The 12,690-nt window shown below is 52.0% G+C and overlaps 2 protein-coding genes across 2 annotated transcripts in view; one reads left to right on the top strand and one right to left on the bottom strand.

The window, feature by feature from the left end:
• The first annotated feature begins 8,593 nt into the window (after window positions 1-8,593).
• Window positions 8,594-11,588, top strand: LOC119311613 (mitochondrial amidoxime reducing component 2-like). The gene is made up of 8 exons (XM_037587269.1): window positions 8,594-8,940; window positions 9,042-9,191; window positions 9,790-9,966; window positions 10,100-10,188; window positions 10,299-10,363; window positions 10,481-10,583; window positions 11,023-11,133; window positions 11,223-11,588. The coding sequence occupies exons 1-8, from the start codon at window positions 8,790-8,792 to the stop codon at window positions 11,349-11,351; spliced, it is 975 nt and encodes a 324-aa protein (XP_037443166.1). The 5' UTR covers window positions 8,594-8,789; the 3' UTR covers window positions 11,352-11,588.
• A 165-nt stretch (window positions 11,589-11,753) lies between these two features.
• Window positions 11,754-12,690, bottom strand: part of LOC119310083 (extensin-like) — a 2,243-nt gene continuing 1,306 nt past the window's right edge. The window contains exons 3-4 of the mRNA XM_037585929.1: window positions 12,192-12,684; window positions 11,754-12,083 (exon numbers count right to left, since the gene is read on the bottom strand). Of these exons, the coding sequence (XP_037441826.1) occupies window positions 12,052-12,083; window positions 12,192-12,684 (525 nt within the window). The 3' untranslated portion in view covers window positions 11,754-12,051. The remainder of the gene's footprint in view (window positions 12,084-12,191; window positions 12,685-12,690) is intronic.

Genomic DNA, 12,690 nt, shown 5'->3' with positions numbered 1-12,690 from the left:
CTCCCTGATGACAAGAACGTCAAGACCATTGTTGAGTACCTCGTTGATGACCTGATCAATGCTACCACAGGCTCGTCAACAGGTCGACTGCTGACCCTTCTTCAGCACCTGCAGCAAGTGATGACAAAACCGACCCAAGTAAAGAGCAGACTTCACTCAAAGATAAACCCAATATATTCAAAGATAAATCCAGAGTTCCATAACCGCAGATTAAAAGTACTCGGGCACCAGACCTGGAGGAGTTTTAATGGTTACAAAATCACTCGGCATCTCGAGGCAAATAAAGGTGAGGCATGATGTTTTTTTAATCACTCGGTGGGAGAAGGACTGGCCGGATCGCAGAAGCTGTCGAGATCGACGCTGTCGGCAATGCGAGTGGCTGCCTCGAGGTAGGTGTCCATGAAGTCTTGGAAAGAGTGCTTCTTAGTATTCGCCACCTTGAGGGCCACCAGCTTCTCTTCTTTGGCCTCCTTGCAGTTCATGCGGACCAGGGACAAGGTGACGTCAGCTCCACAGCGGGCAGAAGACTTCTTCCACTCTTGCACTCGGTCAGGGATTTGGTTGAGTCGAGTCATCAGCGACTCGAGACTTTGAGGAAGTTCTGCCTGAGGCCAGAGTTCGGCGTCCACTCGGGCCATCGCGGCCTTCAGCCGAGCTAGCTAGTCGACTGCACCGTCCAAGCATCATTCCAGTCGGAGCAAGTTCATCGCAACTTCATCTTTCATGGGACAGTTGATAGGGTCGAGACCTGTCTCGGCCCGTCCAGTTTCAGCTTCAAAGTCCTGACAGAGTTCTGTTCCATCACAACAAACAATGAGTTGACAGTATTGCAAATCTCAGTCGACGACAGTTATCTAACTGAACAGTCATACCTTCAAGCTTCAAGACAAGCTTCGTCGCAAGTTGTTCCAAATGAGACTCTAGCTTGCCCGTCTTGGTCATGAGACCATCAACTTCAGCGGTCAGATTCTCATTGTCCTTCCTCAGTTGTTCGACTTCACGATTGGCGTCCAAGACGGCCGTCTTCAATTTCACGTTCTCGTCCTCCAACTTGCCGACTGAAGCCAGCTTCTGGTCCACCAGCTTCGTCTTCTCACGTGCTTCCTTCTGAGCAGCTGTCAGATCCAGATCCTTCTGCTCCAAAGCTTCCTTCATCCTCTCTAAAGAACAACACTCTTCAGACGAGACTAAAGTTGGTGATTTTCACTATGCACATCTGTTTGTGTGAAATCACTCAGTTCAAAGAGACTGAAAGAAAAACTAGTGCGAAGTGTGAAGCTACAAAGCAGACAAAATGGCCGAGTGATTACCTCCCATGATGGCCGTTTCTTCTTGAGCAGTCTTCAGATTCTTCTTCGCAAGTTCGAGGTCAAGTTCAACGCTGATATGCTTCTTCTTTAATTCGGTGAGCCGAGCTCCAAGATCACAAGACCTCTGCAGACAGAAAGACAGACATGTCAGTCGACAGATATAAGCGACAGTGAAGGAGAAGAATTACTCAAAGACTACTGCCAAATCAAATATTCAACAGCAGTCTCGGGGACTACACCTAGTGGGTGCACTTAGCGTGCCCCCACTGGATCAAATCAATACTCAGCGAGAGTTTCCCAAAGAAAAAGAAAGAGATATACATTCTAAGACCTAAGTCGACTGCCAGCAGTCGACCGCGGTCTCGGGGACTACACCCAGTGGGTGCACTTAGCGTGCCCCCACTGGTTCAGATCAATACTCAGCAGGGTCTGCCCAGCGTGAGTTCGGACAGTCTACTAAGATTCTACTCAAGTCGAGTGCAATGGAAAATTTTCAAAGCTCTAAGCAAAGAAACACCCTAGTGGGTGATCAGATACAAGATAACATTCGAAAGTTCAGTCAGAGTCTTGCTGACCTGAACATTGTCCTGAAGGGCAGTACTGGCGTTGTAAGCCACTTGGCTGGCCTCGTGCACCACCTTCACCTGCTCCATGACAAGGTTCACCTGGCGCAGAGCTTCCCTAGCGGCACTCGGCGAGTTATCCGAAGTCTGATACACAGCAAAAAGTGATGGCTGCAGAGCAGCCGAGGTAGTTGCTGGGTCGGAGGCGTGGAGCTGCACTGGAGCAGCGGGATTCGGTGTGGTCGAGCCCGCCGGACAATCAGTCGTTAGCGGGCTGGCGAACGTGACGCTGGTCCGAACATGCTCTCCGGAGCGTTCGACCACCGCCTCGAGCGCCGGCGTCGACTGAGGAATTTGAACCTCAAGCCTCCTCCTGACGGCACTCCCACTCCTCCTCTTCCTCTCCTGTAGAGGCACTTCTTCTTCGTCATCAGGGAGCACAGCAACTTCTTGCGGAACTACAGAAAAGGAGAAAATGTTAGAAACTCTATCTATTGACAGTCTACACGATTCAACGAAGCTTGGCCGATCAGACTTACCGACTCGTGAGGTGGCTTCTTCGTCTCCTGGCGCCTTGTCAATGTCCATGTCAATGGCAGTAGAGGTGGGGCTAGAAAGACACATGAGTTAGTGAGTCAGAACAAGAAAGTCTTCAGTCGACTTACAAAAACGCAAGCGGGATGCTCACCCTGAAGCGACAGGGACGTCCATCTTGATCTATGGCAGTGTCTTCCGGGCCTTGGGAGGAGCAACCTTAGGCTGCTTGGCCACCTTCTCCGTCGGCTCCGGAGTCGACGTCCGAGTGCGCTTCTGGGTAGTGGCACTCGAAGCCATGCTTTTCCCATGCCCGCCAGACGGGTCATATTGCTGTTTGGATCTACGTTTAGAGCGCGGCGGCGAGTCGACCTGTTCCTCCTCGTCCGACTCTTTGCTCTCCTCCTCCTCCTCTTCTCCTGGGGACTCCCACTCGTCACTCTCCTCCGCACTGTCCTCCCCCTCCTGGTCCTGCACTAAAGCATGTTCGCCGTTGGGCATTGAGTGCATCTCAGTGAATACCTGCAAAGCACGATCGAAGCAAGAGTCATCCAACAACAAGTACAGTCGGAACGCGAGCGAAAAACAGTCGGAACAGAGAATGTACCTTGTCGGGTGGGTTGCCATCACCGAAAGGGATGACTCTCATGGATCCTCTAGGGTTGTCTTGGTTGCCCGTGATACCCTTCAGCCACAAGGCTACGGTTTCGAGCGGCACTTCTTCTGGATGGACCCAAGCGGTGTCATCCGGTCCGGAATACAACCACATCGGGTGATCACTGGCCTGGAGAGGCTGGATGCGTCGACTGAGGAACACTTCCAGCAAGTCCAAGCCATTAACGCCATCATTGATGAGCTGGACCACTCGGTCCACCAACATCCTCGTCTCCATGGTCTCAGCAGCAGTAACTTTCAGTGGAGCAGGAGTCTGGACACGGTCGAATGAAAAAGGAGGAAGACCGATTGACTGACCTGGAGCCGCAACGTCCTGGCAATAGAACCAGGACGACTGCCAACCCCTAATAGATTCAGGAAGGGTCACAGCAAGGAAAGCGCTCCTATTCCTCTTTTGGATACCTAGACCCCCGCACATCTGGATAACATGGGTTTTTGAGTCACTCGACTTCGCCTTTTTTACTGACTGAGAACGAATGGTGAAAATGTGTTTGAAGAGACCCCAGTGTGGTCGACACCCTAAGAAGTTCTCGCACATCGACACAAATGCGGCTAGGTACGTGATGGTGTTGGGGGGAAAGTGGTGGAGCTGTGCACCAAAGAAGTTCAAAAACCCACGAAAGAAAGGGTGCGGGGGGAGCGAGAAACCCCGGTCGACGTGAGTGGCAAGCAGGACACACTCACTTGATCGAGGTTGCGGGTCAGTCTCCCCCTCTGGCAGCCTCGCCGCTCCCTTGGCAATCAGCCCGGACTCCTCCAGTTCAGCCAAATCCTCCTGCCGGACCGAAGACCGGATCTAATCGCCTTGGATCCAGCCCGGCGGCAGCCCCGCACGCGACGACGATCTGTGTCCCTGCTTCTTGCCCTTCGCCGCCCCCGTCGCCTTCTTAGCGCGCTCTAGCGCCGCCATCTTGTCCTTCACCATGGTGAGGGAGCAGCAGTGTCGGGAGCGGAGGCGCTAGATGTGGCAGAGAAACAGAGAAGAAAGAGGAAGAAGTAGGCGTGCACAGTGCAAGCGCCCCGGCTCGTCGCCTTATAAAGGGTCACTTCCGAGTGACTGACGCGTGGGGCCGAGCAATCCCATCAAATCCTGCTACAGTTGCGCGCAGCGTACGTGGCGAAAAAGGCGGCGCGGGGATCGAGGCATCACTACTTATCCGGACCGCCCCTTTCAGCGCTCTCCGGCCCGCGCGCTTCCCAAAAATTTCGTATCCCGCGAAATCCGGGATTCACCACAGACAATCGCGCCCAAGATCCCGCGCTTCAACACAGCACTCGACGCATAAGGTCACCATTTTAATCGATAGTTCTCTGAATGGATCAAGGCGACTGAATCAACACTGAAGTACCAACGCGGGCGTTCAGGAAACACTCGCGAAGGCACAAAGCTCAGAACAGGTCCAACTTTGTCCTACTTTGCACTCGCACCTTAATCCATTCGGGGGCTACTAATGAGGATACAGATCTGGGGTAGGGTCATAGGCCTGACCTATACGTCCTACCCAAGGTCACTACCCCAGAAGATAAAAAGACCAAGAATCCACTCGACGACCGAATCACTCGACCACATCCCCCGCCGTCACTCGACCATATGGGAGGTCACTCGACTATATCGAGGACCAGGAGTCGGAAGAGCATGCAACGGCCGGGCATTCACTCCTTAGTCTTCATGAGCATTAAGAGTATTTAAGACTACCGTTACCAGTAACGCCCTTACTTTATGTACATTAAGCCCCTTGTAATGGAGGTTGGCTGGGGTCCTGGCGCACTCTATATAAGCCACCCCCTCCTCTAGGACAAGGGTTTGCACCCCCTGTAATACTACACATATAATCCAATCGACCGCCTCCGGGCACCGAGACGTAGGGCTGTTACTTCCCCCGAGAAGGGCCTGAACTCGTAAACCTCGTGTGTACATCTTCGCCATAGCTAAGATCTTGCCTCTCCATACCTTACCCCCTTTCTACTGTCAGCCTTAGGACCACGACAGCTGGCGCAGTGCTCCTCGGCGTGGTGGAGGGCAGGCGGTGCGGTGGCGTGTGCATCCCAGGGCGACGCGGTGGCGTGCTCCTGCTTCTTCAAGGCGCGGCAGCAGCGAGGGATTCGTCTCGAGCGGGAGCGTGTGGGCGGCGCACTAGCGAGGTCCGTCCGGATCTGGCACCAGTGTCTACTCGTGTCACGGGTGGTGGAGGAAGGCCGACTGGGCCTCTGCAGTGTGCTGGGGCGCCACTGGTGTCTGGGATCTGACCTCGGTACTGTGGCGGCGGCATGATGGGTCTAATCTCCAGTCAGATATGATCCGACCGGTGCTGCCCCCATGCGTGGTGGCGGTGATCGGTGGCGGCCCCGTGCACACGATGCTAGATGGAGGGTCCTCGAGCAGATCCGGGTGAAAATCCTACTCTTGGCACGTTGCCAAGGTCGGCGATGGCGGTGTTTTTCTGTGTCGTCCCCTTCTTGAAGGCATCGTCGTGGAGAAGCTATAGACCCCTATCTGCTACCTCCGGAGGAAACCCTAGGTCAATCGATCGGATGACGGCGACGCTCATATGTCGTACCCCTCTTGAGGGCGTCATTCTTGGAGGTGTGCGTAGGCTCGAGGGACCAGTGGATGGCATCTACCGTGGAGCGGCATTCCCTATGACGCATCGATATCATGGAGTCTCGGCGGCGAGGCGCGGCAAAGTCTCGGCGATGGCTGCATGATGATGAACACGCGTAGAGAAGAGGCGTTGTCTGGCGCCGGGGGGCGCCGACGGATGCATGATGATGAAACGCGTAGGGAAGAGGCGTTGTCTGGTGCCGTGGGGGCGCCGACGGATGCATGATGATGAACACGCGTAGGGAAGAGGTGTTGCCTGGCGCCGTGGGGGCGCCGACGGATGCATGATGATGAACACACGTAGGGAAGAGGCGTTGTCTGGCGCCGTGGGGGCGCTGAGGGCAGGCCTGGTAAGGTCGATGCGTCAGTACCTGCTCTAAAGATGGATTGATGGAAGACAACGGTGACGACCTATGAGTGTGCGTCGGACTGGTTTGTGCCCCAGACCCGGTATGTGGCTTGGTCGGGCCCTCCAGCATTAGATGTTAGGCTAGGTGAGAGATCTGGGTATTCGGCTCATACTTTCTGCACCCCTTCATCAACGGATAGGAGTAGCGACAGATGTTGCCAAGACGGCGGCTTCAGAGATATTGATGTATTACTTTGTAAAGTCTTTGTGAATAATTAATAAAGTGGTTGCATGCATCTCTCTGATGCGAGGTACGGGATCATCCTCCTTTTCAAAAAAAGACCTAATGTGTTGTGGAGGGCACATGGAAATAACAGCTGCTAGCTACAAAGTAGCCAGCTGCATAGAAGATCACATATACAATCAAATAACATCTTGTAAGAGAAGATCGCATATACATGTATCTTCCCATAAAAGATTCGTATCCACAAAAGGCAAATAAAATGCCAATCATGACTTACATACTTAACATGCATGTATCTTCTCATAAAAGATCGTATCCACACAAGGCAAATGAAAAATGCCAATCATGACTTACATACCTAACATGCGTGTATCTTCTCATTGAAAATCGTATTCACACAAGGCAAATAAAAAAGGGAAACATTTGGGGCCGGGGCACCGGCCGAAGCTTCGGCCGGTCCAGTCCACGCGTGCACGCCGCGATCCAGTCGCGAGCAACCACGTGGCGCTGCGGATCTCGCGAATCTCGCCTCATTCCTGTCTCGCAGCTCCGCGGATCTCGCCCCCATCCTCATCTCCTGCAGCGCCGGCGGCCACATCTCGCCGTCGGCCATGGAAGGTCGAATCCCCCGCGCGTCCATGGATGTAGATCTCACCCCGCCATGCTTTACAGCCCGTTTCGCCATTGGATGTAGCCCGTTGACCAATCCCCATCCCCGGCGGTTGCAACTCCCACACGTCTCGTGCTTCTGCCTCGCCGCCGACGAGCCGGACGGCGATGGTCAATACCGGAGGCTTCTGCAGAACCGTCGCACCCCCTCATGTTGCAACCGTTTAAAAAAAGCTTCATCCCTAGATGAAAAGCTTCAACCGGATGTAGAGAAAGCTACAAGCGGTCAGGGCCATCGCCGGAAAGCTACAACCGTTGACATGAAATGCTGCAGTTTTGCTACATGCTTCAACCGGCATAGATTTTTGCTACAACTGGCATAGCATTTTGCTACAACTAGCGTCCCGTTTTGCTACAACACACAGCCGGCGTCGCGGTTTTGCTACAACTAGCATCATTTTTGCTACAACCGGCATAATGTTTTGCTACATCCATCACGGTCGAGCTGCGACCCAGCACGGGTTTCCGTGAATTCTGGCGGCGAGATCCAGCATGGGGGCAGGGAAGGATGCTGCAACCGGTCGCCGGCGAGCTGCAACCTCGACCGGCCGTAACGGAGCTCGAGCCCAAATCCATGGCGGCAAGGAGGTCATGACGTATGTAAGACATGATGGAAGCAATCCCAAGGCGGCTTGATAGGTGGGGGAGCCCCTCGTCGACGTGATTCGGCCGCGGGGAACGAATAACAGGCGGATCCAGCCGCCGCCGCCGCGGATCGGGGACGGGCAGTCGCGGGGGGATCCAGCTCCCCTGTTTTCCTTGTTGTGGCTGTTCGTACACGGTCGCAACAAAACTGTTTTTTTTTTGCTGCAACGGTTGCTTCAGTCCGTGTATGCGCGCAGATCTAACGGTCCAAGCAAACCGCATCAGACGGCTGGGCCTCGAAGATCGCTGCCCAATAAAAAATGCCAATCATGTCTCACATACTTAACATGTACATTGGCCGCACGTGACACCTCGCATCACACTAACAAGTTAATCGTATCAAGTACTCCTAACTAGAGGAAGTTTAGCGCAGCATCGAGTAGAGCTCTATGTGGATGACACACATCCACGACAGATCTTGCAAGTGACTAAGCAAATAAGCACTTCCTTCATTTTAAAATAAGTGTCTCAACTTTGTACTAATTTTAATACAATAGAAAAAGTACTAAGCAGTCTCTCTTTCTCTTTCCAGCCGATAACGTGTGAAATCGGCCAATGTACCATTTTCAAGTCCCCTACCCCAACATCCCCACCCCAATGCCTCTCTTTCCCTTCCTCTCGCGGCGGCGGCTACGCCCGCTCCCCCATCACCGCCTTCCCATGCCGTCCCGTCCGTCTAGTTGTTGCCCCTGCCATCCTAAACCCTCCTTCTCCGGCGCCAGCCACCACCGTACTTGCACCGTCAGCCCTCTTGCTCACCTCGGTCAGCGACACCGCGTCCCGTCTTGGGTGCGGAACGCCTCGCATCAAACTAACCGACGCCCGAAGAATAGCAAATTTTAGGGCTTATCAATCAACATCTATTTCGTGCCAAATATAATGGCATGATTTTTTGGACATCATGTATTGAGTCGTCTGGCCCGCAATTACTACCGTGGCAAGAAATGGAAAGCAATAGCTGCCCGCTCAGCTGGCCTCAGCTCGTCCGGGGAAATTCACAGCTCGTTTCTTTCCATATAAACCGGACGCTGCGTGCCAAACGCCGCCGGACGTAGGCGGCGAGATAAGACGCCGCGAAAGCAGCGAGCTTGCGCTTGTCGCTGTCGCTCCTCCGGCCTCCGTTCTGCACTCTCGTCTTCCTCCCTCACTCCCTCCCTCCCTCTCGCGCGCTTCTGCGGGACGTTCGACCGGCCGGCCCATGGAGAAGGCGGCGTCCTTCCTCTCCTCCCTCCTCGGCAGCGGCGAGGGGCCGGCGGGGGAGCCGGCGGCGACGGTGGCGTCCATCCTCATATACCCCATCAAGTCCTGCAGGGGCGTCTCCGTGCCGCAGGCCCCCGTCACCTCCACCGGTACTACTCCTCCACTGTCCCCCAGCCTCACCAAAACCAATCATTTTCCTGCGTCATGCTGAGCTCTGATCTGATGGCGGCGGCCGATGGACGGACTGCAGGGTTCAGGTGGGACCGGCAGTGGGTGCTGGTGAACGCCAAGGGCAGGGCGCTCACGCAGCGGGTGGAGCCCAAGATGGCGCTCGTCGAGGTGGAGTTGCCGGCGGCGGCCTTCGACGAGGACTGGCAGCCCACCCCCGACTCCTACTTGGGTACTCTTGTTTTTCTTTCTTTCTTTCTTGATCATTTACATTAGACATTCGATTTGTTCCAACTGATCTAGTACTGGAGTATGATATGTTCAACCCACAACCAAGGAGAAGATGGGTTGCAGTAATTTAATTTTGACCAACAGTTGTTTGTTCATCAAATTGTACTACTAGTAATTTTGGTTCAGAAGAAGATGTGCTCTAATTTTCTTCCTGATTAAATATTTTCTAAATTAAGGTGTGTAAACCCCAATGGAGCTTCATGAGAGAAAGTTTAACAGACAATTTGTTCAGACTAATTCAGTTTTCAGCAAACTGTTCTGTCTCCCATGTGTTGCTGAATACTGCTTGTTTGTTTGATTAAGCAATACACTGACACTAGTAGATTTGGTCAGAAGTAATTATGTTTTTCTTCCTACAAAATTGATTACCAAGGTTTCCAACTTGTATATACTCTTTGATACATTGTGACTTGTGATGCCGCTTCCTTTTTTTAATACATTGTGACTGGAATGTGAAGTGTGATGTCCTTTCTTAATTTTCAATGCTTCAGAGGAAATCACCTAAACATCAATTTTATTTGACCCTCTGCTGATTGCAGTTATAAGAGCGCCCGGGATGGACATACTGAAGGTCCCTCTTGCTGCCGAACACGCCACGCTTGACGACGTCTCCGTCTGGGAGTGGTCTGGTTCTGCTTATGATGAAGGCCCTGAAGCAGCTGAATGGCTCTCCGCCTATTTCGGGAAGCCAAGTCGGCTCGTGCGGTTTAAAGAAGGTTTATGCCTTGCGATGTTCTTTCATCGCAAAATATACCTTGGATACCTTTCGCAAAATATTCAGAAAATGTTTTCTCAATGAGATTGTCTCTGGTACTTATGGAGAATGTCTCCTTTTCATGCTTTTCACAGAGTCCGAAATCAGGCCGACTAATCCTGAGTATGCTCAAGGCTACAAGCTCACCTTCACGGATTGCTTCCCTTTCCTGATAGCATCCCAGGTACACTTCATAGTTCACAGCTCAGACTGTTTGCCTGTGTATGAACTATGAAGGCTATGTGCACTGCTGCTGAGCACAAAGCTCAAGTTGACAGTTCAAATAATTTGCAGGGCTCACTGGATGCACTAAATGAGCTTCTTAAAGAACCTGTACCAATCAATCGCTTCAGACCAAAGTAAGCAGCACACTGTACTTTCGGAACAACCTCTTTGCTGGCGGTTTATGTATTATGAATTATGATAGCAGTTTGCTTAGTATATTACCTTCTTACAGACATGGTTTGCTTTGACAGTATTTTAGTGGACGGATGCCACCCGTACGCAGAGGATCTGTGGAAAACCATAAAGATAAACAAGCTAACATTTGACGGTGTGAAGTTATGCGACCGTTGCAAGGTAAAATTTTCCAGATCCAGTGTTGTTGCAGTTACACTGCTAGCTTGAAACTTATTTCTGCAATCATTTTCTGAAAAGAAACTTGATCACCGATAGTGAATTGCTTGCTTCTTTTCTGTCCCAATCTTTCCATAGAAAAATTAGCACAGGCTGAAGTCCTAAGTTGGCTTAGTTCCTCAACAGCCTTCTAGATACTTGACTGCAAGTGAGTAATTGATATGTGAGGTGCCATAATCTTCATGAAATCGATAAGTACCTCCAAGCGTGCAACTAACTCAACACCAGATTGAGTGATGCGCATAGATTTCATAATACTGATAATTATGAACTTGTTCATTACGACCAGAATTCAATAGCATGCTGTGCACACTTAACATTCACAAGCCAACCTAAATAAGACTACATACCCTATGCTTAGTTTCTGTATTTGCTGATTCAGGTGCCTACTGTTAATCAAGAGAATGGAATGCTTGGCACCGAACCAACAGAAACTATGCTGACATTCCGGTCCGGTGAAGTGCTCCGTCCGAGCCACAAGAATAAACAGAAGGTAATTAATTGCCCCCTTCAACCTATTCAACTCTTGCTACCTTCAAGAGTAGAAGAACAAGCTGTTAGTTAACCTCTCTTGTTTTGCAGGTCTACTTTGGGCAAAATCTGGTCTGCAAGGAGTCGGTATCAGCAAAGGGCAAAGGGAGGATCGTCAAGGTCGGCGACACGGTTTACGTTCTTCAGACATACCCTTCTTCCGACGAAGTTCCAGCCTAAGCAAGGGCGTGGTAGCACGTACTCCCTCCGTCCGAAAAAACTTCTCCCTCAAATGGATCTAGCACCAAGTTAGTGCTAGATACATCCATTTGATAAACAAGCTTGAGACAAACTTTTTCGGACGGAGGGAGTACCATATATATTTATGTGTGTCGAAGAGACGACCGTTCGGTTGATTTTGTGCACGCATTACCTGAATTGAACTTGGCAATAAAAGCTCGAGGAGTGTGATCGTCATGCCCCCCATGTCAAACAATATCATATCATCTGGTTCTTTAGTCTGTCGATTGGTCAAACAGTAGAATGTATTCCCTCTGTAAAGAAATATAAGATTGTTTAGTGATCTAAACGCTCTTATGTTTCCTTACGGAGGCAGTAGTTCTCAGTGGTCACTGGTGTTCAGTTAGCGAAGCCTTTGTCAGAGACTTGTCAACTGACAAATGTGGTTGCCATTATGAAATTCATGAAGATGGAAAATTACATTACATATAGCACTATTATGAATTATACAAAACAATATGTGTCAAAAGGAAGCAAAAGTCAGATGTCTACATACACAAAATCAACATTGTCACATTCAGAAAACAGCCTACATGTATATTATATCTGTACTACTTCCGCTGAACTTGAGGAGAAAATGGTGTCCAGCTTCCAAAACCATACACCATTGATGGCATCTGTTGGGAGGCTGTTCTGTTCTTCACATCACACTGTAATGGCAGTTATCATAGCCTGGAAAGGAAGATCAAGAAATGGTTACAGCATCACTCAATCACAAGAAGAGCAAAGAAGAATGGAAGATGGCAATGGGGTTGAAGGAGGTGAGATGATGTGGCTTACTCGGGTCCTTGGTGATGAGCATGGCGGTGCCGCCGAAGTCGCAGGTGGCGCCGGTGGACTTGGCGCGCTGCCAGTAGCTGTTGAAGGCGTAGGAGGCGTGGGAGGTCATGGTGTCCGGCTTGAAGCAGGCGCCGTCGGCCTGGAGGGACTCGCAGTCGGCGCCCGAAGCGCACGCGTAGTCCATGGCCTGCTGCACGATCGCCGCCGGCACCGACGGCTTCGCCACGCACCACTCGCCGTGCCCCGCCGACGGCGACGGCGGCCCGGTCGTCGGCGGGAGCACCACCGGTGGCTGGAAGCTGCCCCCCGGCGGGCTCGGGGACGACCCCGACCCCGGCGAGGACTCCGGCGGCGGGTACGGCGCGTAGTCTGGCGGGCTGGGGGTCACCTCCGGCGGGCTCGGGAACGGCGTCACCTCCGGTGGGCTGGGCGCCACGTACGGTGTCCCCGGGAACGGTGTGACCTCCGGTGGGCTGGGAGTCACCTCCGGTGGCCCCGG

This window comes from Triticum dicoccoides, chromosome 5B (genome assembly GCF_002162155.2).
Source record: "Triticum dicoccoides isolate Atlit2015 ecotype Zavitan chromosome 5B, WEW_v2.0, whole genome shotgun sequence".
NCBI lineage: Eukaryota > Viridiplantae > Streptophyta > Magnoliopsida > Poales > Poaceae > Triticum > Triticum dicoccoides.
Note: the sequence above shows the minus strand (reverse complement) of the source record. Positions and strands in the feature narration are given on the sequence as shown.